The 27636-nt window shown below is 48.8% G+C and overlaps 1 protein-coding gene across 3 annotated transcripts; it reads right to left on the bottom strand.

Moving 5' to 3' along the window:
* Nucleotides 1-422: 422 nt before the first annotated feature.
* ATG14 (autophagy related 14) lies at nt 423-26283 on the bottom strand. Of its 3 annotated transcripts, none has more exons than XM_069856870.1 (10): nt 26071-26283; nt 16696-16758; nt 16529-16571; nt 16036-16117; nt 10317-10554; nt 9423-9652; nt 8800-8921; nt 7479-7565; nt 7282-7367; nt 423-3177 (listed from the first exon to the last, which is right to left on the bottom strand). In XM_069856870.1, the coding sequence occupies exons 1-10, from the start codon at nt 26265-26267 to the stop codon at nt 2871-2873; spliced, it is 1455 nt and encodes a 484-aa protein (XP_069712971.1). In that variant the 5' UTR covers nt 26268-26283; the 3' UTR covers nt 423-2870. The 3 variants fall into 3 exon arrangements, with proteins under 3 accessions (XP_069712971.1, XP_069712972.1, XP_069712973.1); XM_069856871.1 differs by lacking the exon at nt 26071-26283 and adding an exon at nt 23874-23966; XM_069856872.1 differs by lacking the exon at nt 26071-26283 and adding an exon at nt 23793-23811.
* Between the last annotated feature and the right edge of the window lie 1353 nt (nt 26284-27636).

The following is a 27636-nucleotide window of genomic DNA, read 5'->3' as shown; positions in this document are numbered from 1 at the left end:
CAGCAGCCAGGGAAGCACGGCCGGCCAGGTCCCGCGGGCAGAGCCTGCTGCTTTCTTGCTGCCCAACAGCCCTTCCTCGTCGCTTTAATTGTCACTTTAATAGTTCTCTCCTTCAAAAGCCACACGCTCGCGCCCTTCTGGAACGGCCTCGCGAAGCAAAGCGCCTTCCCTCGCGTGGAGTCGACCCAAACCAGGCTCGCAGGAGCCATCGATCCATTTACACGTGTTCCTCTCTACCCGCTCCCATGGAGATGCAGTTATTTTATGTAAGAGTTATTTTTTTAGACGGCTTACCCCACCGCTGTGTGATTGCACTGTAACAGGTCTGGTCCCTGTGATGCTTCGGAGGCTGGAAATCCATGTGTGCTTCCCCGGCCCCTGTCACAAACCACGCAGGAGTAACAAAGCATAAATATACAACGTTAAAAAAAAAAAAAAAATTACTGTTAAAGATTTATTGCAATAATACAATAAAATTTAGAAAAAGACCAAACCCTTCCGTGTTCAGTTCCATCTCATTCGGGAATCGCAGAGAGAGGCCCCGAGGATTTGCCGGTGATGAGCGACCCGCGGTGTCCCATGCGAGAAGCTGAGGGCTCGGCTCTTGGAATCGGGCTCTCGGCAGCTCCCGTTGGCCACCCCGGATCGCTGGTCACGGACAAAACCCGCGGCCTGCGCTGAGAATCCCACATCCCTGCTACGCCAAAGTGTTTTGTCAGCTCTCAGCTGGCTGTCTCCAAATACCCATCGTTACAGAGATTCCTGCTGGCCCCTTCCCACCCCAAAAACCAATATGGAAAACGAATCCTGGCGATTGCACTCAAGGTTTGGCCACGACACGATTCTTCCTTAGCTACACAAGTGCAAAACACTTCGAAAAAGAAGCCCGCAAGCTGGGTTCTGTTACAAAACCGGTTCGTGAAAAACCCCATCCCGATGCGTGTTAACACCCCGGCAGAGCCGCCGTGCGCTTTCGGAAGATGAGATGGTTGCAAATAAATTATTTGGAAAAGGTGATGAAATATTATGGCTTCAAAAGGGTTTTTTTTGTGTTGGTTTTTCTTTCCCTAAGTAAGTAAACGACCGGGTACGAAGCTGAGTCTTGGCCTGACGTTTAGGGGTTTGAAGTAGCACAAAGGCAGCAATGAAAGAGTGAGTGAAATGCATATTAAAAACAAGAGAGATTTAGATGGTGGGGTCCAGTGCAAAATAAACGGGGAACCAGAAGGGGCTGCGCGACGCTAAGAGCCCAAAGGACAGTGCTGGTGGGTCTGTGCTCAGCACTGAAAAGGATCCAAGAGCTGCGAGTGAGTAAAGTGCTGTGGACGGAGCCGAGAGCGAAGCTCCTGGCTCCGAGCAGGGCGGCCTCGGCCCTGGTCGGGCTGCAGTAGTCGAGGGAGCCTTGTTTCTTCTCTCAAAACAAACCCAACTGGTGGATTTAGAGCAAAACAACGGTAGGAGCAAGGGTGTGGGTGTGCCTTTTGTGCAGAGTTAAGGGTCTTTGGTTTGAAAAAAAATAGAGAAATTAAAAGAACCACCCACAGCTGCCCATCTCCAAGGCCAGAGAGGAAAAGCTGCCGTACGAGGGGGGCAGTGGGCTGGGAGACAAAGTCCTTGGCCGGTAACCCCGGCGTGGAGCTCGCGAGGGTACGTGGGCACCAAACCGCTTCCTGGGTGGGTTCAGGAGGCAGCGCTGGGAGGTCTGTGGGGGGAAACAGAGCAAAACCAGCACAGAACTCTGAGAGAGGGGCAGGCCCTGGAGCTGAGGTGACAAAGACACACGAGGACACTGCCTGGTGGCAGGGACGTGGCTTGGGCATCACCCCATATTTCACCTCCTGGCATTTTGCAAGCCAACCAGCTGTGCTCTGAGCATTTCTGCAGCCAAACGAGATCAACCCCTTGGCCTTCAGTAAACAAGAAAAGAAAACCAAACCCCTACCCTAAACATAAAATAGAACAGGGTTTAAAACCCATGTAGTGTGGAGACCGCGCGACTTCATTAAACTAGCTCAAAATGAGGTTTTTCTAAAATTAAGAAGTGGCAACGTGGTGGTGTAAGTGATGGGTATTATTGCAACAACGCAATCCCAGATCGGCGTCAGATGTGGGTCTAGCTAAGAGAACGTCCAGTGTTTCTTTGGTGTATGATATCAAGAGTAAAGAGCCTGTGTGCTCTTTACAGCACAACATGAAACTTCTAGACTACCTACGGTGGAAACAGCATGAAACAAACCAGTTTCTACAGCAAAACTGGGTGAAGATTCACAACCAAACGTAAAAGAGCAATTTGCCGTGTGAATTCCCGCTCATGCTGATTCTTCGTATTAAAAATATGGCAACGGAGATTAGAAAACATGTTAAAAATGCGTAATTTTCATGTCCTGAATGGAAAAAATTTAGAAATATGCATTTTCGCATTACTCAAGACGGATTTAAAACACACACACAAACAAAAAACCCTGTAAGGAGTTAAGAAAATGTGAACTGCATTTGCACCACTGTCCAGACTGCACACGGAGCAGCCTTCTCGCTGTCCTCATCCCGATCCATGGACTCCAAAATCCGTTTCTTCTTCAAAAAGTCGAGCTGAAGGCTACCGGGTCCTTTTTCTTCGATACTCAACAACGCAGACAGAACCAAGACACAAAGTGCCATCACGGAATCCGTCAGGAGGATGTAACTAGCTAATTTACAAAACGGTATCATCACAGTCATCTTGGGTAAATAAAAAGGTTTTTCCAGTTTACAAAATGCAAGTCTGACCTTTTTCCTTTGTTCCAGGCACTACTTTTACTGAATATGTAAGGTTTACTACAGCATTGTCGGGGAGGGATTCCTTGCATCCTCTGCTCCTTTTCCCGTGCTCGTTAGCGATGCCCGGTGTACGCCTTCAGCCACGAGGTCACCGAGGCAGCAGCGGAGGAGATCATCCCGCCGGCGCTGCTGCTGGCGATGGGCTGAGACGCCTGCGTGCTCTGGCTCTGCAGCATCTCCACCTGCTGAGAGGGGATGTCGCAGAACCTGGGGCTCGGCAGGTTCTCCCAGTCCGTCCCTAGGTCCGTCTCTTCGTCGCTGACGTGCTCGTCTCCGCTCTCATCGGTTTCGCCGGTGGCGCTGGGATCCACAAACTCCATGGAGTCTTCGAGGTCAGCGCTGATTTCGAAAGGTCCAGACCTGCGAACACGGACACAACGCCGTCAGCCCGCTGGGTGTCGTGTGGTGGTTCCACCTGCTGCTTCGCTGGTGCGAGGCCGCAGCACGAGAAAGCTCCTGGCTCTGTCCTGTGTGAGCAGAGGAACTCAAACACCTCGGGGTTTATCAGCTGGCAGAGAAAAACTCGCTGGCTACAGAGATAACTGCAGTGTGAGTATAATGGCGATAAAACAGCTACAAATTGGAGATTTAGACTAGACATAAGGAGGAATTTCTTCACGATGAGAGTGGGGAGGCCCTGGAACAGGCTGCCCAGAGCAGCAGTGGCTGCCCCATCCCTGGAGGGGGTCAAGGCCAGGCTGGATGGGGCTTGGAGCCCCCGATCCAGTGGGAGGTGTCCCTGCCCATGGCAGGGGGATTGGAACTAGATGATCTTTAAGGTCCCTTCCAACCCAAACTGTTCTATGATTCTATTCCATGATTCTAGGACAATGGTGAAACAAAATGGGTGACAGCTCGGTTCCAATCCACGGAGCAGCAGAAGAGCCGCTCTGCTTTGGCAGCAGGCAGTGAAACACACACAAGATAAAATGCTGCTGATAATAACTCACAGCTCCACTGGTGGAAATCTCAGCTCGATGCAGAACAGCTTTTATTTAGAATCATAGAATCACTAGGTTAGAAAGGACCCACCGGATCATCGAGTCCAACCATTCCCATCAATCACTAACCCATGTCCCTCAGCACCTCATCCACCCGTCCCTTATACCCCTCCAGGGAAGGGGACTCAACCCCCTCCCTGGGCAGCCTCTGCCAGTGCCCAATGACTCTTTCTGTGAAATATTTTTTCCTGATGTCCAGCCTGACCCTCCCCTGGTGGAGCTTGAGGCCAAACGTTCTAACGTTAGCCCTGGGCAGGCCAAAACTTCTGCGGCTCCGGCAGCGAGAGAAGGGTGCAGTTTACAGCTTACAGAACTGGGCTGGCACCACTCACAGCAGCAACATCTCAAGATCTTTTTTACAACAATGCTGCTCAAACAGCGGACGGGGCCCAGGGAGGCTGCGGAGTCTCTGTCAGTGGAGATACTCAAAACCCCAGCGGTCACTGGTTTCGAGTCATTCGCTTTATTTGGCTCTGCCTTGAGCGGGGTGATGGGCTGGATCTCCAGAGCTCCTGGCCAGACCCACCTGCGCTGTGACTCCGAGTTCCCTGCTGCCACTGCCTGGTGTGAGAAGCAATTGCATCCCCCTCCACCCCACTGCTTGGAGCGCAGGCAGCCAAAATCTGAAACATCTTCACAGAGGCAATTTCTGAGGCCTGTGACCCGTGGTCAGCGAGCGCCAAGTTTTCAAGTTTTCTTCACCAAGAGGTGAAGAAAGGTGGATTCACCATGGCAAGGAGAGTCCCTGCCACAGTTCATTCCGAAGCACAAAGCTGCTCAATGAAACAGGAGCAAGAACTTAATACAGCTAATCATGTTTCTACAGCCTTAGTGGGAGAAAGAGCCCGAAGCAGCAATTTAACGTGGAAAATTTTTAATCCAGACAATTAAAGCTTGGTAAAGTTGTGTGTATCTGAAGACAGAACTTTAAAAAGGTGACTATTGGGCAACTATAGGCATAGATATCAAAAGGAAACTAAAGAGAGCTTTGCAAACTTTGCAGAAAGCTGAGAAATTAAAGGTAAATGCTCCCCTTATACAACCTGGAAAGGAATGCGAATGCTGCCTTCTGGCAAAGCGTTTTGCTTAAGAAGGCAATAGAAGAAGACAGTCATCAGGTTTAAGGCCAGAAGGGACCATTAGATCATCTCCTCTATAACAAAGGCCATGACGTTCCACGCGCTCCCCCTGTCCTGAGCCCAGTAACTTCTGCCTGATGAAAGCACCCATTCCAGAAACTTATCCAGTCTTGACATGGATAAGGATGACATAAGGAAAGAGAGAATCCCCTCCTGCATTCTTGCGTTTAATTTAACTCTGCGATAGGCGCACGTGCCTCATTTCAACTCAGCTCAGACTCTCTGCTTCCAATGGGGTCTATAAAGCCATTCACAGCACTTTCTCCCCAGGAAGACCTGGAAATCAAGTCATCTCCCAATCTTACCTCTAGCGAGCCAAGGCAGTTTAATACAGACTAAACAATGCCCCTCACTGGTAGGTATTTTCTCTGACCCTTTCCTATAATGATTTCTTTTGCTATGTGGACCTGGCTGAGGCATGTGGAGCTCTGTTAGCATCTGGAACTGTTGGAACAGGTCCAGAGGAGGCCACATAGATGATCCGAGAGCTGGAGCATCTCTGCTCTGAGACCAGGCTGAGAGAGTTGAGGTTGTTCAGCCTGGAGAAGGCTCCACGGGGACCTTAGAGCAGCTTCCAGTACCTGAAGGGGCTCCATGAAAGCTATGGAGGGACTTTTTCCAAGGGCCTGGAGTGATAGGATGAGGAGGAATGGCTTTAAATTGGAAGTGGGAAGATTTAGATTTGACATTAGAAAGAAATTCTTCACGATGAGGGTGGGGAGGCCCTGGCCCAGGTTGCCCAGAGCAGGGGTGGCTGCCCCATCCCTGGAGGGGTTCAAGGCTGGGTTGGATGGGGCTTGGAGCCCCTGATCCAGTGGGAGGTGTCCCTGCAGGCAGGGGTGGAACTGGATGGGCTTTGAGGTCTGACCCAAACCATTCTATGACTCATTTGCACAGAGAATTGAGCCCCACTGCGGCTCTTGGACCTTCTACAGCAGCTGCTTTCCAGGACATGGTTCTCTCTCTGGTTATTTCCTGTACTTCCCTTGTTTTCAGGCAAGCACATAACGTCTTCCAGACTGAGGTGTGTTATAAAAATTTGACTCCCTATAGCTCTGGGCTGAATCAGTGGGGAAACACCTAAAGAACGCAAGGTAGGAGGTTAGAGGGATGCATTCAGTCCCTCAGTGACACTGCAGGTTTTTAAATAAAACTAGGTCTGTACTTGAGAAGAAAGTGGAAAAGCAGATTTTAGAACTTGACTGTGTTTAAAGGGAAATAAAGCACTAGTCTGAACAAATCTTTGCAAACTGTCTCAGGCACAAGTTACTTGTGACTGGATTATCCCAATGGGAAAGGAATATTGTTGGCTCCCTTATATTTAAGGTGTTAAAACAAACGAAAAAAAAAGATGATTATTAAATCTGGTGCATGCAGCCACAGGAACTGACGTTCTTTTCATCACGTACTAAGTTAATAGAAAAGTTGTCTTTAATCTTAATTTACATATAAATTAATACTATTTGAACTGTTGCCTCTGGTCTAAGGTGTTCCTTGACAGGAAGCGTTTTAGAAAAGGCTTACCTAGTATTTGGTTTAGGGTTTATACTCATAGAATCATAGAATAGTTTGGGTTGGAAGGGGCCTTAAAGATCATCCAGTCCCACCCCTGCCACAGGCAGGGACACCTCCCACTGGATCAGGGGCTCCAAGCCCCATCCAACCTGGCTTTGAACCCCTCCAGGGATGGGGCAGCCACCCCTGCTCTGGGTAACCTGGGCCAGTGTCTCACCACTGTCATGGTGAAGAAATTCCTCCTTCTGTCTAGTCTAAATCTGCCCCTCTCCAGTTTGTACCCACCGCCCCTTGTCCTCCAAGCCTCTGTAAACAGTCCCCAGCTTTCTTGTAGCCCCTTAAGGCACTGGAAGGTCGCTGTAATATCTCCTTGGAGCCTTCTCTTCTCCAGGCTGAACAACCCTGGAAAAGAACTGTAAGAGCTGGAAGCTCTCAGCTATTTCCATGTTGGGAAGATGGGGGCTGGGTCATATTTAGAGGGCAGGAAGACTGCCTGGTGTACGTGCTGCTCTCCCCTGGAGGGAAGGAGCTCCTGCTTCTGGGCGTAGGGGAAACAAGTCCATAATCAGCTACAAAGCCTCTGGCTGAGTCAGCAGAAGCACAGCAGACACACATCTCTGAACTCTAATTTCCTACACGGGACCCTCTTTTTCTAAGCTCTCCTCTCTTCTCCTTGGAACTACCCTGATTTCTGATGTGCTGAGCACTAATCTGTAGGTACAGCAAAAGAGAACTTCCCTCATAGGTAACAAATGCAGAACTTCAAAAGGGATTCGGTCATAGGTGAGATGAGATGCTGCTTTTCTTACCTGCCCAAGTTCTCAGTGTCTGGGCTGACCAGGTACATAAGGTTCCTGAGCGTATGCAGTGGGTGCAACAGATCTAAATTTACATGCTGCCGTGGGGAAGGTAAGAAAAAAAAACATGATCATTTCCTGGAGGAAACCTGCAGGCACACTTGACATTTTAAAGCTGTTTAAACAATCCAAACGTGCACCTCCCTTACCTGAGAGAAGCAAAGGTGAAGGATATTAGCATTCAGCTTTTTCACCGCCCGCGTGAACCTGTGTCTGCTGAGATTCTCTCCACAGAACTCGCTGTTGAAACACCACAAACACACACAGAAATCAAAACGTTGTGAAAATACACTGCTGGAGACATCAGCATTCCGTGCCCTGGCTTCCTAACAAATCCCAGAGTAAACATCCTTGCGGCAAGCACTTGTTTAAACTGTACAACCAGTTTTAGAGCACTCAAGAGATTAATTTTTCACCTTGCAAGACTGCTAGCATTTCCTCAACAAGCCCTGCTCGCTCTCATCTCATCAGTTTCCACAGGACAGGTGATGTAAACTGTATGAAACACACAGATCCACTGCAGCCAAGCTATTTCAGCTCTCCTTTTAAACCTTGCATCATTTCCTGTTCCCAACCTTTGCCTCCTGTGACAACCAAGCACCTAAATAATGGTACAAAAAAAGAGCAGAGACTCTACACAGCTTTTGTGCCCTCTCTTTGACGAGCTTTACAAGTTTAATCATTTAAAAGAATCCCAGCAATATAACTGAGACCCCTGCAAGACTTGACCTTGCCTACAGCTCCCTTAGCACCACTACAATGGAAGAGGCTGCCCAGGGCAGTGGTGGAGTCTCCATCCCTGCAGGGGTTCAAAAAACTTGTGGCTGCGGCTCTTCGGGACACGGTTTAGTCCACACGCTGGCATTGGGCTGAGTTGGACTGGATGAGCTTAGAGGCCTTTTCTAACCTTAATGATTCTGTGATTCTATGCAGACAGTAAAAACCTAACAGTGCTTTTCATCACAAAAAGGGTTTACGCAATACGGTCCCAGACATCTGGCAGCCACGCACGCTGGTGTTTTATCCCAGAGAATTATGTTGCTGTCATGCCACGTCATAAGGCCTTGTTCTACAGCACTTAATGTAATGGAGCTATTGGAGATGACTAAGAGCTGCTGAACTGGGCTGGGTGGGATTTTGTAAGGCACAGTAGGGTCTCATAAAATGAAAAGTGCTATTCATGGCCTGTCATGTTTAATTTCTGATTTGAGGATGCTGAACGCATCAGTTTGAAAGCTCTTACTTCCAACTATGATGCTCTCAGGAGGTAAAAAAGGAGGGAGGAACTATTAACTATGGTCTAAAATCCTGTTAAGCCCTCCTTGCAAAACTGAACAGCACAAAAATCCACGAGCCATCAACCGTTACCGTAAAAGCTGTTCTAAGTAGTGACTTTGTTCACAAAACAGAATTGAATTAAGATCAGTCAAACCTGGTCACTGATTCACCTCCTTAGAGGCGTGCATTTACTTGCCTGTTGCAGAGCTTCCTGGGAAGATTTACACCAAGTATGAGAGACAAAGTGTTAACGAGCTGAGTTGCATAGCACAATGCAGCGCTGATGGTATGAGCAGGGTTATTATGTTCCGTATCTAGAAGAAATAAAACCATCATGAAAGTCTCATTTGCACTGAAGCCACAGTGGGTGGGTTAATGTGTTACTGAAGTCTACTCTGGAAAATGTCATTTGTAAGCATTGAGAACAGCCTGAATCCAGCAATCATTTACAGTGAAATCTGTCAGAAGTTGGTAGAAAATAGTAATTTTTGGAATTCCTGTTAAAACGACGGTATGTGAACCATGTCAAAACTGTGAATAATTAACTCTCTCTCTCTCTATTACATTGTGCAGTGTCCCAGCGAGTGTTTTCTGCAGAAGAGTATTTCAGTGGACTAATCCCTATACTGGCATTTACTTCTGACTCAGGCTTGTTTGAGTGAGAACAAACTCGATGATCCAGTTGGTCTCTTCCAACCTGGTTATTCTAGGATTCTATGATATGGACTGGGCTACTGGCTCCTTGGCGTCATCCAGGGCTGCAAGGTCTATGGTTTCTGAAGTATCTCAGATGCTTAATCCCACCTTGCTCTTACCTGGTCCTTGTGTAGTCTTCTTCTCTTCCACCCAGTTGTAATAGGCTGAATAGTCTCCGTTATTCGGAAGGGTTATCCAAGGCCCTGTGATACTGATACTGGTGTCCCCATTGTGATCATCACACACCCATCTCCCAGAGAGATATGTGGTTCTCCTGGCTTCCGCAAGCTTGCTCACAGTGCTAGAGGTCATGGCATTGTCACTCTCAGAAGACACGTCTGCAGGATCTCTGTAGCACCCAAAGAGGAACAGAGTGTTTCAAATATAACCAGGGGTGCACCTGGCAGACACTTAACCAGATATCACAGAGAACAAAATCATAGAATTATAGAATCACCAGGTTGGAAAAGACCCAGTGGATCGAGTCCAACCATTCCTATCAAACACTAACCCATGCCCCTCAGCACCTTGTCCACCCGTCCCTTAAACCCCTCCAGGGAAGGGGACTCAATCCCCTCCCTGGGCAGCCTCTGCCAGTGGCCGATGACCCTTTCCATGAAAATTTTTTTCCTAATGTTCAGCCTGAACCTCCCCTGATGGAGCTTGAGGCCATTCCCTCTCGTCCTGTCCCCTGTCACTTGGGATGCTTCAAGAAACCCTCCTTCAAAACTCCTTATTCCCAAAACTACTTTCCTTTGTTCTCGGATTTTTAATCACCTATTTTAAGGAAGTTTAACACTGGACACGTCACTCAGCTCCCTCCGTGGGGAAGTGCAAGCAGCTCCAGATTCTGCTATTCTGGACTGCTACCTTTGGGTGAGATGCTTTGCCTTTGGGAAACACCTCCTTCTCCCCACAGACCTTGAGGGAGCCAGAGCATCTAGCTTAGATTTACATGACTCACTTCTGGGCATCTAAAGCTAAATGAATCCAAAAGGATAAGCCTTCCATACCTCATGCTTGTCTTTACTTCTTCAATGGGAAATATGACTGACGTTAGCTCCAGGATATGCACCCGACGAACATTTGCCAGGTGCTCATAATGGGTTTTCAATTCATAGGTTTTTTTCTCCACCAAGTCTCCCAGTTTGCGGTTATGCCTCTGGATCTTCTCTTTCTTCTCCTGATGCCGCTGAGCCCTGCGATAATGCTTCTGGTTCTCCTCTTTAATTCTCAGAAGCCCCTCTGCGTCTGTGAAAACAGCATCAGATGTTAGCCTTGAAAAAGGAGCTGCGAGGTACTTGAAGTAGACTTGAGAAAGGCAGTATTAATATTTATAGAAAACAAGATCTACAGCAGCTTAAAACAGAAAGCCCTGCTAAACTATTAACATTTCCAGCTGCTCAGTGGCACAACTTTTTAATCCTTTGTGAAGATCTCCAAAGAGACTGAAATTAGGGTTATTCTTTCCCTATCTCTAACCCAGTTATTTTTGGATTTGGAGCAGAAAAGCCAAGATTGCACAGTTTAATTAAATTTCTGAGGTAATCATCATGACAGAAATAGCTTGACTGTACACGTTTACACGGTGCTGGCCAAAAAGACACTCATTGCTTGCAGCTAAAATCAAGCACAGATAGCATCTTCATTCACAATTTCAGGCACCACCGCTGCCATCAGCGTCTGTTATTTGGGCTCCACACTTTATGAGCTCTTGAAACACTTGGATCCCAGCGATGCAGGCTTCTTGTTACCACAAGGGAATGCTGACTGTCTCCCTTTCCAGTCACAAGGAGAAATGTGCTTATGTACTGAAGTGCTGCAACTGCCTGAATTTACTCCATGCATCGGGCACACTGAGGCTTGGAAAAAAGATCATCAAGAGTATCTGTTGATTCTCCTATCAAATAATTCACTGCAGCAATGCTTCCACAAGCATATAGTGCTGAAGAGAGTGAGTTAACCACCTGTCTTTCAAAAGCACAGGAGAACATTTCTTATATGCAGTCTCCATAAACACGCCTAAAAATTTTAATGTACTCCAGTTTGAGAGCCCTCACCCACTGGTCACTCAGTTTTTGTTTTTACAGCTGAAAAGAAACAGTGTTAGTCTGGTTCTCTTGCAGCAAGGCATTGCTTTCCAGTAATCAAGAAGTGGGATAAATGTCCTGTGGCAGAAGGGAAGCGCTAAGCCCGAACATTGCTTTACTGGTATAATTGATTGTAAGGACGAGATGAGACCAGAGCTATAGTGAGAATGGTCTGTGGCATCTGCTGCTTCGAGAAGCTGCACTATATACTACTGAAATCAAGAAAGCTCCTAAGCAGCTATAGGTCCCTCAAACAACACATTCAGCCTTCCCAATAGGGAAGCACAAAAATTACAGGTTACATCCGAAGAACAGGACCCAAGATCAATTCCCATCTGCAAACCTGTGCCCAACCACACTTGCTCAACACGGGATAAAATCGTAGAATGGTTTGGGTTGGAAGGGACGTTAAAGCCCGTCCAGTCCCACCCCTGCCATGGGCAGGGACACCTCCCACTGGATCAGGAGCTCCAAGCCCCATCCAGCCTGGCCTTGAACCCCTCCAGGGATGGGGCAGCCACCCCTGCTCTGGGCAACCTGGGCCAGTGACACCCTCCTGCTACTCCGGGTTTCCACCTGCAGAGCTGGAACTGCACAGACCTGGTGTGGCAGGGTGGGAGACCAGGACTGCTGGTCTGCTCAGAGCACGCCTGTCTCTGCAGACACAGAGGATGCTTTCTCTGAACGCCAGGAATTATTCCAAGTCATCTAACTTATCTGTTGTGATCCAATACGTGTTCGGTAGGAAGGAAGATCCCATATGTGGGAGATGCTAAGCCCCAAATTAATGAATGTAAGAATAGCTTCTCCATGCAGATAAGAACTAGTGATCCTCAGGTTTATAAATTGACCCCCTGTTAAAGAAACCATAGAAAAATGGATTTTTCTCTGAGCGATGCCAAGAGTCCCTATGTGTTAGCTTTTCTTTTAACTATTCCTGTAACACCAACAGAAAATCAATTAATGCTTATACTCTCATTCCCAAACTCTCACTTTGTGTAAAGAGTAAGAGACAGAGGAAGAGCACAATGTCCATCTCTTCAGCTTGCACATTCATATTGTCCTTCAAAGGCTACCCTTTTCACAGGGTGAACTCTCTTTTCTGCAGATCCAACAGCAATTATTTCATAGAATCATAGAATCACCAGGTTGGAAGGGACCCACCGGATCATCGAGTCCAACCATTTGAGAAGGAGGAGAGAACACCACGCACATGTTTCCTCTTTAGCAGTCTCAGTGCAAAAACAACTGTCCCTTTTTCTTGGCATAGCAACTCTGCTTTATGAGCCACTTTATGAGGTGATTAAATCCGTCTGCAGAAGTATTTCAGAACACTGCTATGTTCCACACGTCTGCGCTGCTTGATAAATGCAAGCACAGGCACACCAACCTCTGCCAACAGAGCTGTGCCAGACACTCCCAAGAGCATCTCCTTGAACTGTTCTCCAAAGGCAGAAGGCAAACACACCTATTTCAAAACCTTATTTTAAGAAGAACCAATTATGGATATGGATCTGTTGGAGCAAGTCCAAAGGAGGCCACAAAGATGATCCGAGGGCTGGAACATCTCCCATAGGAGGACAGGCTGAGAGAGTTGGGGTTGTTCAGGCTGCAGAAGAGAAGGCTCTGGGGAGACCTTATAGGGACCCTCCTGTACTGAAAGGTGCTCCGGGAAAGCTGGGAAGGGGCTCTTGATCAGGAAGGGTGGGGGCAGGAGGAGGAGTGATGATTTTAGGCTGAAAGAGGGGAGATTGAGATGAGACCTTAGGAAGAAATGTTTTCCTGTGAGGGTGGGGAGGCCCTGGCCCAGGTTACCCAGGGAAGTTGTGGCTGGATGCCACAAGGGTGTGTTGTGGCAACTGATGTGTCGAGGCCAGGTTGGATGGGGCTTGGAGCCCCTGATCCAGTGGGAGGTGTCCCTGCCCATGGCGGGGTTGAAACTGGATGGGCTTTGAGGTCCCTTCCAACACAAACTAGTCTATGATATAATTGAGGTATCCAGGAGAGTCAACTCCAAAGACAGGAACCCAGTGTTCTAGAAATTGCTCTTATTTCAGAAAACTAAATAATGTGACGTCCAAGAGAAGAGAAATAACCTATTTACATTTTCTAATGTGGCCCAAGAGTGAACCAAGCTGGGTTCCCAATCTACCAGCTACTCATAGCAAGAGTTCATTTTAGGTCTATCTCCAGGGAGCAATTTTGGGGTAACTGAGCTAACAAGTCAGTTGGACAATAGTTAAACCAGTTCATGGGTTAAATCTAACCAAGTTCACTGTGAATCATAAAAGTTGCAAAAGGAGCAGACAATCCACTTTTCTACTATTTTGTGAAGAATAGAAAACTCCACTCCCCAGCTGTTCCTAACATTTTGCCACATTCAGAGCTGCAGTTTCAGAAAAGGGGACAAAGTTCTTCAAAGTCACATTGACCTCCTCTTCTCCTTTCTTCATAAGCTAAAGAGAAAAAGGAGCTATCTCCTCCACAATAATGTTCTACCTAGTGGAAAGCTTGCTTTTCTTCATGTTCCTCTTCTCTAAACCAAACCAAACATCGTTTTTCTTAACCAAATAAAACATAGTTTTTCTTAGACATTCCTTGTGTTTTATTCCAGACTTCCTCCAGTTGACTTGTATCTTTCTTAAATTGCTCAGTTTGGACATCAGACTTCCACAGAGGCAACATCAATACCAGGCACAGCAGGATAATTGCATCCATCTTAAATAGAACGCTTCGTACAACCCAGAATGAGGACTGCACCTTTCTGGAGCAGCATTACATTGATTATTTTTATTTAATCTGCAGTTCCCCAGATTCTCTCCTGACAAATCTCACCACCATCCCCCACTTTGGGTTTCTACGGTTCTCTTTCCTAAGCAACATGCATTTGACTTGGTCCTTCTCAGATGATATTGTCAATTTATCTACATGATTTGGAATTTGATCCTGTTCTCCGCAGGAGTTCCAACGTTATCCACCTTGGCTCCCTCCATCCCACCTTCTACTACCAAGCAAGCACTGAACAAAACTGGGCCAGGAACCAGCTCCTGCTGAGCTCCACCTGTCCCACCTCCTCGGCTGGACAAGTATCACCACACTTTGAGTGTGGCCTTTCTTGCCTTACAGTGATTAAACCCAGAGCAAATGTTTTCGCTTTCTCACATGACAGTTTGGGGTAGTGCCTGCATCCTCTGCTTTATTCTCCACTAGACCACCCGATCCCCACGCAAGGGGTTGATTTGACATGGCCTGTTCCTAACAAAGTGATGATTACTTTTAATTACCTTATCTTCTGGCTACCTGCAAAGTGGCCAGAGGTTTATAATGGGATGACTGTGTCATCAGTTTAAAAGTTCTCACTTCTTCCGCTCTTTGAAAACACACAGTTTTCACTGTTTCCTGGGACAACCTCTCTCTCTCTCCTGTGTTCTCAAGTGCTCCACAGACTGCTCCAGCTTGTTCTGTAAGTTCCCTGAGGTGAATCTTGTAAGGCCCTGCTGACATAATCAAACCAATATTTAGCTGGCTGTTTTCTTTCCTTAGCCTGCAGTCCTCTCATGATGCAAAATTTAATCTGGCTAAGCAGTTGATCACATTTTCTTTGCCAGGAGATGAAGCAAAGAAGGCACTGAATGCTTCTGTGGCTCTGCACTGTTATTTGCTCTCTTTCCTGTTAACTAACAGTCTTGCCTACTCCTTCATTTTTTTCTCATTATACATGTCTTACTGTTACTGACCATCCTCCTTATTAATGGAAAATCATTATGCACAGAGAAGCAGTGGATGCCCCACACCTAGAGGTGTTCAAGGTCAGGATGGATGAGGTTATGACCTAACGGAAGGTGTCCTTGCCCATGGCAGGGGCCTGGAATTCGATGATCTTTCAGGTCCTTTCCAACCCAAACCATCCTATAATCTCAGCCTTTTTGACGTTATCAATGCAAGTTCATGCTATTCCCCTGTAACTCTTCTCAGGTACATGACTGCTCTTCCACGCTCTGTATAGCTTCTCTTTAATTTCAGGTAATAAAAACGCTCCCAAATTGAATGAATATGCTTCCTATCTTTCCTTTGTATGCAGGATGTCAGGAGGGCTGCACATTCTCTTCTGAAAAGTGACCCTAAAGATCTCTCATGTGTAAAATATTTAATGAGTTTCCAGACCGAAGCTGCTGACTGGTAGCAACTCACCAGCCTATGCTATATTTCAGCAAGTCTTGCTCAGGTAGGGCTTTAGGATTTCTAGACTCGTGGGGGTTAAAGTTAATCTGTTACATGAAATCGTAACAGCTGCAGAGCTGTTTGCTCCTCTTTATCAAGAGGAAGCAATCAGAAACACCACACTGAATAAAGCCATCTCTAGGGACAAAGCCAAAGTCACAGGCTGCTAAGCATTTACTTCTAAAGCCGTTGCAAAATGATCTCCATCCAGCTGAATGATGTCTGCTGTTTGCTAATTAAAACCCAAGCATGAAAAGGCTAAAATCCACTCACTGATTTGCCTTCAAGTGGATTTTGGATTTAAGAAGTGACAGTTTGGAACTTCACCCTTTTTAAAAACTAACACTTAAATTCATATCAAACAGTTTTTCACTCTAAGGCACCGAGTCTTACACATCACAAAAGCGCAGGCTCTACTCACGTCTTGCCATTTCATCATTTTCTTTGCAAATGGTCTGTTTCAGCTGCTCAATCCTCATCTTGCAAGACATTATTTTCCATCTCTGAAAAAGAACATTCAGCAACTCTAGGGCACAAACAACTTCAAACAACATTGACTAATGATTAACAACAACGCCAGCAGCTTCAGTGCAAAAGTAGCAGGGTGTTCTTAATTGGATCAGGCAAACAAATAAATATTTCATGTAGTGTTTCATGCACAGAAAAATGCCACAAACAAACCAAATGTTTAGTATAAAGTCAATCAGTATAACAAGTTATTGAACAAGCATCTAATAAGAAATGAAAACCATTGACAGTTTGGTGGAGTCTGCTTGCAAAGCCAATTTCAGTTTTGCTTACAATCAGCATTTTGGCAAAGCAACACAATGCCCTCAAGGTAAATTGTAACTTTAAACTATGAGATCTAGGAATTTAGAGAGTTTAAAAACTACAGGATGCTTTGAAGAACTCACCAGCTGATCAGTTACCTCTTTCCCTTCCATGGCCTTCAAAACACTAGAGGAAAAAACACGATTGAAAGCTTTATGACTATCTGGACACCATCTGCCTCTGTGCTAGAGAGACATTTGTTTTTCAGAGAGTTCCTATAATTTGTTTTCATTTAATAACTACAACTTACTGTTTCTGGAATTCCCTCTGTTTGGTTTTAAGATGCATCAGCCTTTCCTTCTTGTCTGAAAACCTGGAAGAGATTAAATGTTTTTATTGATATTTTGCACAATATGGCATTGTGAGTTGTCTGAAACAATAAAAAACACGAAGCTTGTGGGAGTCTGTAAACCTCAACTGTCTTAACCTTTTGGAAGTAATGACTAAATTTATAAAGCTCTTGCAGAACTCTAGAGCATCTGTCTTGCAGGAATGGCAGCAGAACCTCTCAGCTGAGGAACAGAACCATAGAACAGTTTGGGTTGGAAGGAACCTTAAAACTCACCCAGTTCCACCCCTGCCATGGGCAGGGACACCTCTCACTGGATCAGCGGCCCCAAGCCCCATCCAACCCAGCCTTGAACCCCTCCAGGGATGGGGCAGCCACCCCTGCTCTGGGTAACCTGGGCCAGGGTCTCCCCACCCTCATCGTGAAGAATTTCTTCCTAATGTCTAATCTAAATCTTCCCCCCACCAAATTTAAAGCCATTCCCCCTCATCCTATCATTCCAGGCCCTTGTAAAAAGTCCCTCCACAGCTTTCTTGGAGCCCCTTTCAGCACTGGAAGCTGCTCTAAGGTCTCCTCAGAGCCTTCCCTTCTCCAGGCTGAACAACCCCAACTTTCTCAGCCTGGTCCCAGAGCAGAGGTGCTCCAGCCCTCACATCATCTTTGTGACCTTCTCTGGACCTGTTCCAACAGTTCCATATCCTTCTTGCACTGGAGATTCCAGAACTGGACATGGGTGAGGCCTCACAAGAGAGGAATAGAGGGGCAGAATCCCCTCCCTTGTCCTGCTAGCAACACTTCTTTTGATGCAGCCCAGGACACAGGTGGCCTTCCAGGCTGCAAGTGCACACACGCTGACCCTCTCATTCCCCAGCACCCCAAGTCCTTCTCCTCAGGGCTGCTCTCAATCACATCCTCCTCCAGTCTGTACTGAAACTGCAGATTGCCTTGACCCAGGTGCAGGACCTTGCACTTGGCCTTGTTGAACCTCATGAGGTTCACACAGCCCCACTTCTCCAGCCTGTCCAGGTCTCTCTGGATGACATCCTGTCCTTCTGGTGTGACAACTGCAGCCCACTTAGCTTAGTGTCACCTGCAAACGTGTAAGCAAATTACATACTATTTCTAGAAGATGTATAACTTAGCAATATCAATATTTTGTGTATTAAGAAAAAAAAAGCAATCTAAAAACCTTTAGTGATGGGAGAAAGTAACAGCACCATCTCAAATACTGCAGTGAGCATGAACTGTGTTACTTCACAAGCTGTGATGGTATCAACTGAGTCCACTCTGGTAGTGGGAAATGCAGGCTTCCATACGCTACGTACTGCGTTTTCTTCCTTCTGTTAAATCTGCATAAGGGTGGGTCTCACACTCTACTCATTAATGTGTCCAAATAGGACAGCACTATCTCAAGATTTTTATGTGAAATCCAAACCTTTCTTGTACCAGTGACAGCAATGAGTTGCATTGTCCTCTACTTAGTTCTATCAGGCACTTGTAGCTACCACAAGTCCATGACCCAAATGTCTGCTGGAAGTTCTGCTTCATCAGAAGTCTGAGGTATGGGAACTGCAAAGAACTGGTCAGGAGGGATTCATCTTTCTGTGTTTCCACTCTTTGAAGAAGCAGCAGCCACATTCTGCTCCCCTTTGCATTCCGCAATGTATTGAGAAATACATTTAGAGAAAACAGGGTATGAACGATGCATATTGAGAAAACACAGTGAACCATAAAGTGACAGAGCTAACAGCAAGAGTAAACAGTCAAACAGACAGGCAGGAGATTTAGATGGCATAAAAAATAGCAAGTGTGCTTTGTCTTCTGCCAGCACCCGGCTTTCCAGCATTCCTTTGTGCTTGCCACGTTACAGCACCGTCCTTGATCCAGGCTTCCAAAGTGTGTCTTGGGTGAAGTCCAGATAGAGAAAACAAATTAATGAATTTCCCTCTGGAACATGTGGAACTGACAATTTCATCCCAACAGAGGCCTAATATTTCACATAAAACCCCACAGAGTCCTTTATTTCAGGGATGTCTACGCTTTATTTGGAAAGAATTATACAGTGAGCCTTGATGGAATCACAGAATCATTAAGGATTCATAAGACCTCCAAGCTCATCCAGTCCAGCCATCAGCCCAGCCCCACCGTGCCTGCTAAACCATGTCCTAAAGTGCCACAGCTACATGATTTTTGAACCCCTCCAGGGATGGAAACTCCATCACTGCCCTGGGCAGCCCCTGCCAGGGCTTCACCACTCTTTCAGTGAAGAAATTTTTCCTAATATCCAGTCTAAACATCCCCTGGCACAACCTGAGGCCGCTTTTTCTCGTCCTATTGACAGGATGGCATCTTGGGCCTCCCCTTCTCTCTCTGCTCAACTGTGGGGGTTTGATTTCAGGCAAAGCTTTAAAAATGCTTCATTTTTTCCCTTGCAGTGCTGAAATCCGAAAGCTTGGAGACTATAGGTTCAGAAAATGTGTAATCACCCTTCTGGATAACATTAGCATTAAAACAACAACAAAAGCACTGGTAGCCAACCAAAAATATCTGGTTTTCTCCCAAAACAAATTCCCAAACCAGGTGCTTGGCATAAAAGCCAGAGGCTGCGCGTGAGCTGGAGGAAAGTGGTGCAACTGGAACCCTCAACGCAGCAGAGTTCTGTGTCCTCATCCTCGTAGCCATCCTGGAAATGACAAAAGCGCATGGTGCCGGATTCCTGTTTACCGCAGAGCGGTGCACACCTCCTGCACCCCTGCCCTTTGGCTGCCACTAAAAATAACTTGGCCCAGAAACACAACGCTGGGTGGCCGCACAAGGAGAGAGCACGGGGTGGTTTGGTAATTCTTGCTTTCAGAGCTGGATTAATGGGCACGGAGTCTGACTACACGCAATTACCTGAATCACATCCCTCACATCAGCAAACAGGTGAATGATTTGTTAAGAGTCAGAGACTAAATTAAGTTCTTGCTGGAGAGGGAAGGTAGAAATATTTGCGAGAGCCTGCAAAAATTACAGATCACCATGTGCTTCTACAACTCCGTCAAGCAGCTTCTACAAACTTCTTTAGTAGGTTTCTCCTAAGCAAACGTTTCCATTTCTTTATATAGATTCATAGAATGTCCTAAGTTGGAAGGGACCCACAAGGATCATTGAGTCCAGCTCCTGTCCCTGTGCAGGACAACCCCAACATAAACACCATGTGTCTGAGGGTCTTGTCCAAACGCTTCTGGAATATTGTTGGGCTTGTTGCCATGACTGCTTCCCTGGGCAGCTGTTCTGGTGCTCCACTACCCTCTGGAGGAAGAACCTTTTCCTAATGTCCAACCTAACCCTCCTCTGCACATCTTCCTGCCATTCCCTCAGGTCCTGTCGTTGGTCACCAGAGAGAACAGCTCAGCGCCTGCTCTTCCTCCTCCTCCCCTTGTGAGGAAGCTGCAACTGTGATGAGGTCTCCCCTCAGTCTCCTTTTCTCCAGGCTGAACAGACCAAGTGACTTCAACCGCTCCTCATACAGCTTCGCCTCTAAACCCTTCACCAACTTTGTGGCCTCCTCTGGATGCTCTCCAGTAGCTTTAGATCCTTTTTTATCCCGTGGCACCCAGCACTCGACGTGGGGCCGCTCCAGCGTGGAGCAGAGCGGAACAATCCCCTCCCTTGCCTGGTTGGCAATGCCCTAATTTTAATTGTATCGCACATCATAACTGATTTTTCTCTATATATCTACAGCCTTCCAATTTGACAAAAACCCAAAACTTTGGATGAACTATTAAAGGAACTCCCATAAAATGTAAACTGAGAGAGGCTGAGAACTCAACATCTCAAACTATCCATTAAATCTTTTCCCTTCCTCAAGTCTTACCACCTTCAGCTGCAATTTTTTACGAGTAACTGGCTTATTTCCACATATTCGTAATTAGAGAGAAGCAACCAGGAAGAGAGACATCCTAATCCTTAGGAACTGGTGAATGCTGAAGGAGTTGAGGACAGCGATAGACGCATCCACTAGCCCTTCACTACAATAAAACTCCCCTTCACTACAGTAAAACTCCATCACTGAAAAAAGTCGCTATTTCTAATTGTAAGCAACAGCTCAGAGAAGTCAGACAGGCTGAGATGTCACAATTATAGTCTTTGGCATTTGCCATCCGCAGACACGTCAAGCAAAGCAGTTCAGTACGCCTGTAAATATGCTCCACAAATTTATGCACATGACAGGCTGGAGTGAACTCCTGGGAGGAAGAAGAGTCTCTGAGCTGAAACCAAACATCAAGATGCCAGCTTAGCTGTTGAATATGCAACACGTTACTAATGAAAAGAAGAATACCAGTGGTTATTTGCTGGAGGACTTCCGGACTGCTCATCCTTAATTGTAGCTGCACTTCAATAATTAACCTTAACAGCTCTTCAATCTCTCATGGATACAGGGTGGGAGTTTTGCCAGACATACGAACAACAGCAATTGTACTGTAGCTTTTATAAAAATTAGCACACAACGCAGCCCAATGGAACCTGGAATAATTCCTATTGCTAGAACATGAAATAATCTGTCTTCTTATCAGGTTAAATCATGAGAAGCTTCTCCAAATAAACCGCGATGGGTTACAAGGGGCAACACTCGCTCGCTTTATTTTTCATAGGAGAGAAAACAACCCCTTTCCACAGTTTGCAACCCTTCAAAAAGACAAATGGGAAGCCTGAGCAATTCTATATGCTTCTACATCCTGAATTTCTCACTCCACAGCACGCAGAAAAACCCTTGCTGTGACCCTGCCGGCATCCTCCAGCACCAGCTGTAATGCAGATCTAAAATTAACCCCAATGCTACTAGAAGGCATAAAATAAACCAATAAATAACACTGACAGTAAACACAACCTGGAATCCAGACAGTTGACAGCACTTGGCCCCATGTGACCCTGCCAGGGTGCAGTTACCAGTTACAATCGCTCCCCCTCTCTGCTCACATCTCAAGGAATTCATAGAAATCACTTGCTGCACACAAGGAAACAAAGAGAATCGACCTCTGGAGCAACAGACGCTCTCTCTCACCTTCCTATCAGTCATTCTGAGTATTAATTACAGGATTCAGAAACAACATTTCAAGCACAGCTTCAAAAATAAGCACTTCCATAATTTTCAAGTGCACAAGAACCACCACGGGCTTTACAGGGCTTTGTCCCGACACCGAGCATTCCTGTATGCTTATATTATTCACCTTGTGTTGTTCATACACGTCATGTTGTTCGTTTAATTCATTAATATGGATTTGGTGTTTCCAATGAACTGCACTCCTGCTTGGGAAAGTTCGGAGCAGTGAGAAAGACAAAGCCTGGGGGAATTGAGCGCACAGGGAGGGCCCCCAGAACGGAGGCTGCGGGAGACCAGAGCAGCAGAGATCCATCCCCACAAATGGAACCACAGCGTCCAGGCAGAGGGTGGGAAAAAAACACACACAAAAGAGAAGAGACTTAGTTCCTGCAGTTAAGAACCACAGTGTAAACAGACAGAACGTTTTCTACCCACAGAAAGTGGGACAGTTAAAGCATCTCAGGAGGATGCAGTGAGAACTGTCCGACAGAAAAGCTGATCTTGCTCATGCGAGTAGACACAACGAAGAAAAAAGGTTTTGTTTTTCCCAACAAGCCGTTGCTTCTGGTACTTTAAGGCTGCTTCTTTGGTACCATTTTTCTTACAGGTAAAGAAACTTCCTCAGCCTTGGTTAATACAGAATGATAGCAGTTCCACTGAATTCCTAAAATGAAGCCTGATGTTTAGCCAAAATATTAAGGCTACAAAAGGAAAACAATACTTGGGTTTATATCCGAACTCCAACTCCACTTTTTTTCACGGAAGCTGCAGACAAACACGAGCAGTCTCACACAAGCAGCAGTTTTCCATCTATCTTCAAAAGACAATAGGGTTTGTGATTCTATGAAACAGTTTTTCATGTAAAAATACAGCATGATCGTCCAGTGGCAGATGAAAGTCTCAATTTTAGAAGCTAATTCACACTGGCCGACACCCTGTGCCTGCTCCCACCAACATTAATGGAAAAAAGGCACGGCCATTCCTGTAGCGGTTCTCGTGTTTTGGCAGAAGGATCCTAGGAGCCTTTGGTGCACGGATTGTACCGTACCACATGCTGCTTACCACCTTCCCAAAATAGTCCAAGAAATCACTCTCAACAGCTGCTAATGAAGCTACAAATTAAGGACCACGAGCACGGCATCAGCCAGAAATGGGAACTATTCTGGAGAAGGCACTGGGTGAGGCTTTTCAAGAATCTGGGATGCCCAGACTGTGAACCACAGCTACAGAAGGGCGATCTGAGTCATATAAAGAAAACATATCACCCATTTTGCCGCCCTCCTGCAGAGCCAGTGCTTTCCAAAACAGCACAGGGAGATGTGTGATGAACTTAAGTGGAGTATTTTTTCTCATTCTAAAAACAGGCCTATGATTAGGGATAGTTACATAGGCAGGAAAGATAATAAAAAAAAGGTGCTGTTGTTTTGTATGCCTTCCAGAATTTGTTTCATGATGTCCTTCTAGTACTTAACAGAGACCTAGAGGAAAGCTGGAGAGGTGCTCTTTATCAGGAAGGGCAGGGATAAGATGAGGGATAATGGTTTTAAGCTGAAAGAGGGCAGATTTAGAAGGTGAGAGGACAGATTGTAAGAGTGGGGAGGCCCTGGCCCAGGTTGCCCAGAGCAGGGGTGGCTGCCCCATCCCTGGAGGGGTTCAAGGCCAGGCTAGATGGGGCTTGGAGCCCCTGATCCAGGGGGAGGTGTCCCTGCCCATGGCAAAGGGGTTGGAACTTAAGGGACTTTAAGGTCTATTCTAACCCAAACCATTCTGTGGTTCTGTGTAGAACACTAGCGGTTTAGTGCCTGCTGCTGATCACAGACACACATTTCAAATATCCCACCACGTAGCTCGCTCTCTCTGCCCTGAGCTGGATGAAACCGCCTGCTGCATCAGTACAGAAAGGGCTTCTGACAGCTATACCTAATTAGGTGAAAATCAAAGCACTATATTAATTATTATTATAAATTATTACAATCATCAATGCTGACGTGGGCCCTACTCCGCAGCCCCTTCCCCTGACAAAACCATGGAGCCCCTGACCCCCATTTATCACCTGGAGGGGAAAAAGGGGGAGAAAAAGGAGGGAAAACAGGGAGAGAAAGGAGAAAAGGCAGGGAAAAGGGGGAGAAGGAGGGGGGCAGAGGGTAAAAGGGGGAGAAAGAAGGGGAAAGGGAGAAAGGGGGCAGGGGGACGAAGGGAGAAGGGGGGGGACGAAGGGAGAAAGGGGGGGGGACGAAGGGAGAAAGGGGGGGGGACGAAGGGAGAAAGGGAGGGGGGGACGAAGGGAGAAAGGGGGGGGGGACGAAGGGAGAAAGGGGGGGGGGGACGAAGGGAGAAAGGGGGGGGACGAAGGGAGAAAGGGAGGGGGGGACGAAGGGAGAAAGGGGGGGGGGGACGAAGGGAGAAAGGGGGGGGGGGACGAAGGGAGAAAGGGGGGGGGGACGAAGGGAGAAAGGGGGGGGGGACGAAGGGAGAAAGGGGGGGGGACGAAGGGAGAAAGGGGGGGGGGACGAAGGGAGAAAGGGGGGGGGGACGAAGGGAGAAAGGGGGGGGGACGAAGGGAGAAAGGGGGGGGGACGAAGGGAGAAAGGGGGGGGGACGAAGGGAGAAAGGGGGGGGGACGAAGGGAGAAAGGGGGGGGACGAAGGGAGAAAGGGGGGGGACGAAGGGAGAAAGGGGGGGGGACGAAGGGAGAAAGGGGGGGGACGAAGGGAGAAAGGGGGGGGACGAAGGGAGAAAGGGGGGGGACGAAGGGAGAAAGGGGGGGGGACGAAGGGAGAAAGGGGGGGGACGAAGGGAGAAAGGGGGGGGACGAAGGGAGAAAGGGAGGGGGGACGAAGGGAGAAAGGGAGGGGGGAGGGAGGAGGGGGGACGAAGGGAGAAAGGGAGGGGGGACGAAGGGAGAAAGGGACGAAGGGAGAAAGGGAGGGGGGACGAAGGGAGAAAGGGAGGGGGGACGAAGGGAGAAAGGGAGGGGGGACGAAGGGAGAAAGGGAGGGGGGACGAAGGGAGAAAGGGAGGGGGGACGAAGGGAGAAAGGGAGGGGGGACGAAGGGAGAAAGGGAGGGGGGGACGAAGGGAGAAAGGGAGGGGGGACGAAGGGAGAAAGGGAGGGGGGACGAAGGGAGAAAGGGAGGGGGGGACGAAGGGAGAAAGGGAGGGGGGACGAAGGGAGAAAGGGAGGGGGGGACGAAGGGAGAAAGGGAGGGGGGACGAAGGGAGAAAGGGAGGGGGGGACGAAGGGAGAAAGGGAGGGGGGGACGAAGGGAGAAAGGGAGGGGGGACGAAGGGAGAAAGGGAGGGGGGGACGAAGGGAGAAAGGGAGGGGGGGACGAAGGGAGAAAGGGAGGGGGGGACGAAGGGAGAAAGGGAGGGGGGGACGAAGGGAGAAAGGGAGGGGGGGACGAAGGGAGAAAGGGAGGGGGGGACGAAGGGAGAAAGGGAGGGGGGGACGAAGGGAGAAAGGGAGGGGGGGACGAAGGGAGAAAGGGAGGGGGGGACGAAGGGAGAAAGGGAGGGGGGGACGAAGGGAGAAAGGGAGGGGGGACGAAGGGAGAAAGGGAGGGGGGGACGAAGGGAGAAAGGGAGGGGGGACGAAGGGAGAAAGGGAGGGGGGACGAAGGGAGAAAGGGAGGGGGGGACGAAGGGAGAAAGGGAGGGGGGACGAAGGGAGAAAGGGAGGGGGGGACGAAGGGAGAAAGGGAGGGGGGGACGAAGGGAGAAAGGGAGGGGGGGACGAAGGGAGAAAGGGAGGGGGGGACGAAGGGAGAAAGGGAGGGGGGGACGAAGGGAGAAAGGGAGGGGGGGACGAAGGGAGAAAGGGAGGGGGGGACGAAGGGAGAAAGGGAGGGGGGGACGAAGGGAGAAAGGGAGGGGGGGACGAAGGGAGAAAGGGAGGGGGGGACGAAGGGAGAAAGGGAGGGGGGGACGAAGGGAGAAAGGGAGGGGGGGACGAAGGGAGAAAGGGAGGGGGGGACGAAGGGAGAAAGGGAGGGGGGGACGAAGGGAGAAAGGGAGGGGGGGACGAAGGGAGAAAGGGAGGGGGGGACGAAGGGAGAAAGGGAGGGGGGGACGAAGGGAGAAAGGAGAGGGGGGACGAAGGGAGAAAGAGGAGGGAATGAAAAGAGAAAAAGAGGGGAAGGGAAAGGAAAGGGACCCCCCGGCGCTGAGCGACGCGGGGCGGGGCAGCGCGGGGGCGGGGAGGGCCCGGAGGGGCCGTCCCGCCCCGTCCCCTCGCGGCCGCCCGGTACCTCTCGGAGTCGCGTCCGTCGAAGAAGACGAAGTCCCCGCTCTGCACGCACTTGGCGCAGGTGAGGCGGCGGCGCGTGGTGTTGCAGAGCGGGCAGCGCTCCACGGCCACGTACAGGCCCTCGGCGTCCTCCTCCAAGCCCCGCAGAGCCGCCGGCCCGGCCCCGGCGCCGCCATCGCCGCCGCTGGGAGCCGCCATGATGGGCCCCGCGCGCCGCCGGTCACGTGACGGCCGCCCGGGCGGGGCGCCGAGCGTCCGGTCACGTGAAGCCGGGGGTGTCACGTGATCCCCACGGCGGGTAGCGGTCACGTGGGAGGGCGGCGATGGGCGGGGGAGGAGGGGGGCAATGGCGGGGTGGGGGGCGAGGCTTCTGCCTTCCCTCCCCCTCTCGCCCCCTGCCGGCCCTCAGAGGCAAACGTAGTACCTCAAGCACTCAAATAAACGACTCTGGGACCACGGTGTTTCGAGTCACAGAACGGTTTGGGCCGGAAGGGACCTTAAACCCAGCCAGTCCCACCCCTGCCCTGGGCAGGGACACCTCCCACTGGATCAGGGGCTCCAAGCCCCATCCAGCCTGGCCTTGAACCCCTCCAGGGATGGGGCAGCCACCACTGCTCTGGGCAGCCTGTTTAATCTAAATCTTCCCCCTTTCAATTTAAAGCTATTCCCCCCTCATCTTATCATTCCATGCCCTTGTAAAAACTTTCTCTTGAGCTTTCTTGCAGGCTCCCTTCAGGTACTCGAAGGCTGCTCTAAGGTCTCCCTGGAGCTTTCTCTTCTCCAGGCTGAACAACCCCACCACGAAGGGACAAATCAGTGATAGCAGTGGAAAAGCTGGCTTTGCGTGTTGTGCCCAGGGATGGGGCAGCCACCACACCATCCCTGGGCAACCTGGGCCAGGGCCTCCTCACCCTCAGCGTGAAGAATTTCTTCTTACTGTCTAATCTAAATCTTCCCCGTTCCAATTTAAAGCCATTCCCCCTCATCCTATCACTCCCAGCCCTTGAAAAAAAAGTCATAGAATTACAACAGAATGTCCTGAGTGAAAAAGGACTCGCAAGGATCATCGAATCGAGCTCCTGTCTCTGCCTAGGACAACCCCGACATTCCCACCATGTGTCTGAGGTTGTTGTCCAAATGCTTCAGGAATATTGTCAGGCTTGGTGCCGTGACTGCTTCCCTTGGCAGCTGTTCCAGTGCTCCACCACCCTCTGAGCAAAGAGCCTTTTCCTAAAGTCCAACCTCACCCTCCCCTGGCACAGCTTCCTGACATTCCCTCCACAGATTCCTTGTAGCCTCCCCCTTCCTTTCAGGTACAGGGAAGCTGCTACGAGGTCTCCCCAGAGCAGTCTCTTCTCTTTGGCTCCTGCATGTGGGTCACAACAACTCCATGCAACTCCAGGCAAGGAGAAGAGGGGCTGGAAAGCTGCCTGGCAGAGAAGGGCCTGGGGGTGCTGGGTGACAGTGGCTGAAGACGAGCCAGCAGTGGCCCAGGTGGCCGAGAAGGCCAGTGGCATCCTGGCTTGGATCTGAAATGGTGTGACCAGCAGGGCCAGGGAAGGGATTG

The sequence above is a fragment of the Phaenicophaeus curvirostris genome, chromosome 5 (assembly GCF_032191515.1).
Source record: "Phaenicophaeus curvirostris isolate KB17595 chromosome 5, BPBGC_Pcur_1.0, whole genome shotgun sequence".
NCBI classification, from domain to species: Eukaryota; Metazoa; Chordata; class Aves; order Cuculiformes; family Cuculidae; genus Phaenicophaeus; species Phaenicophaeus curvirostris.
This window is presented reverse-complemented; position numbering and strand designations above follow the sequence as displayed.

Bases quoted from the DNA above. Each gene is read 5' to 3' on its own strand.
- ATG14 (XM_069856870.1), bottom strand. From the start codon at position 26,267: ATGGCGGCTCCCAGCGGCGGCGATGGCGGCGCCGGGGCCGGGCCGGCG. The intron at 16,572-16,695 runs GTAAGTTGTAGT...TTTTTCCTCTAG, and splicing joins CAGAGGGAATTCCAGAAACA to TGTTTTGAAGGCCATGGAAG. The intron at 9,653-10,316 runs GTATGGAAGGCT...TGGGTGCTACAG, and splicing joins GAAGTAAAGACAAGCATGAG to AGATCCTGCAGACGTGTCTT.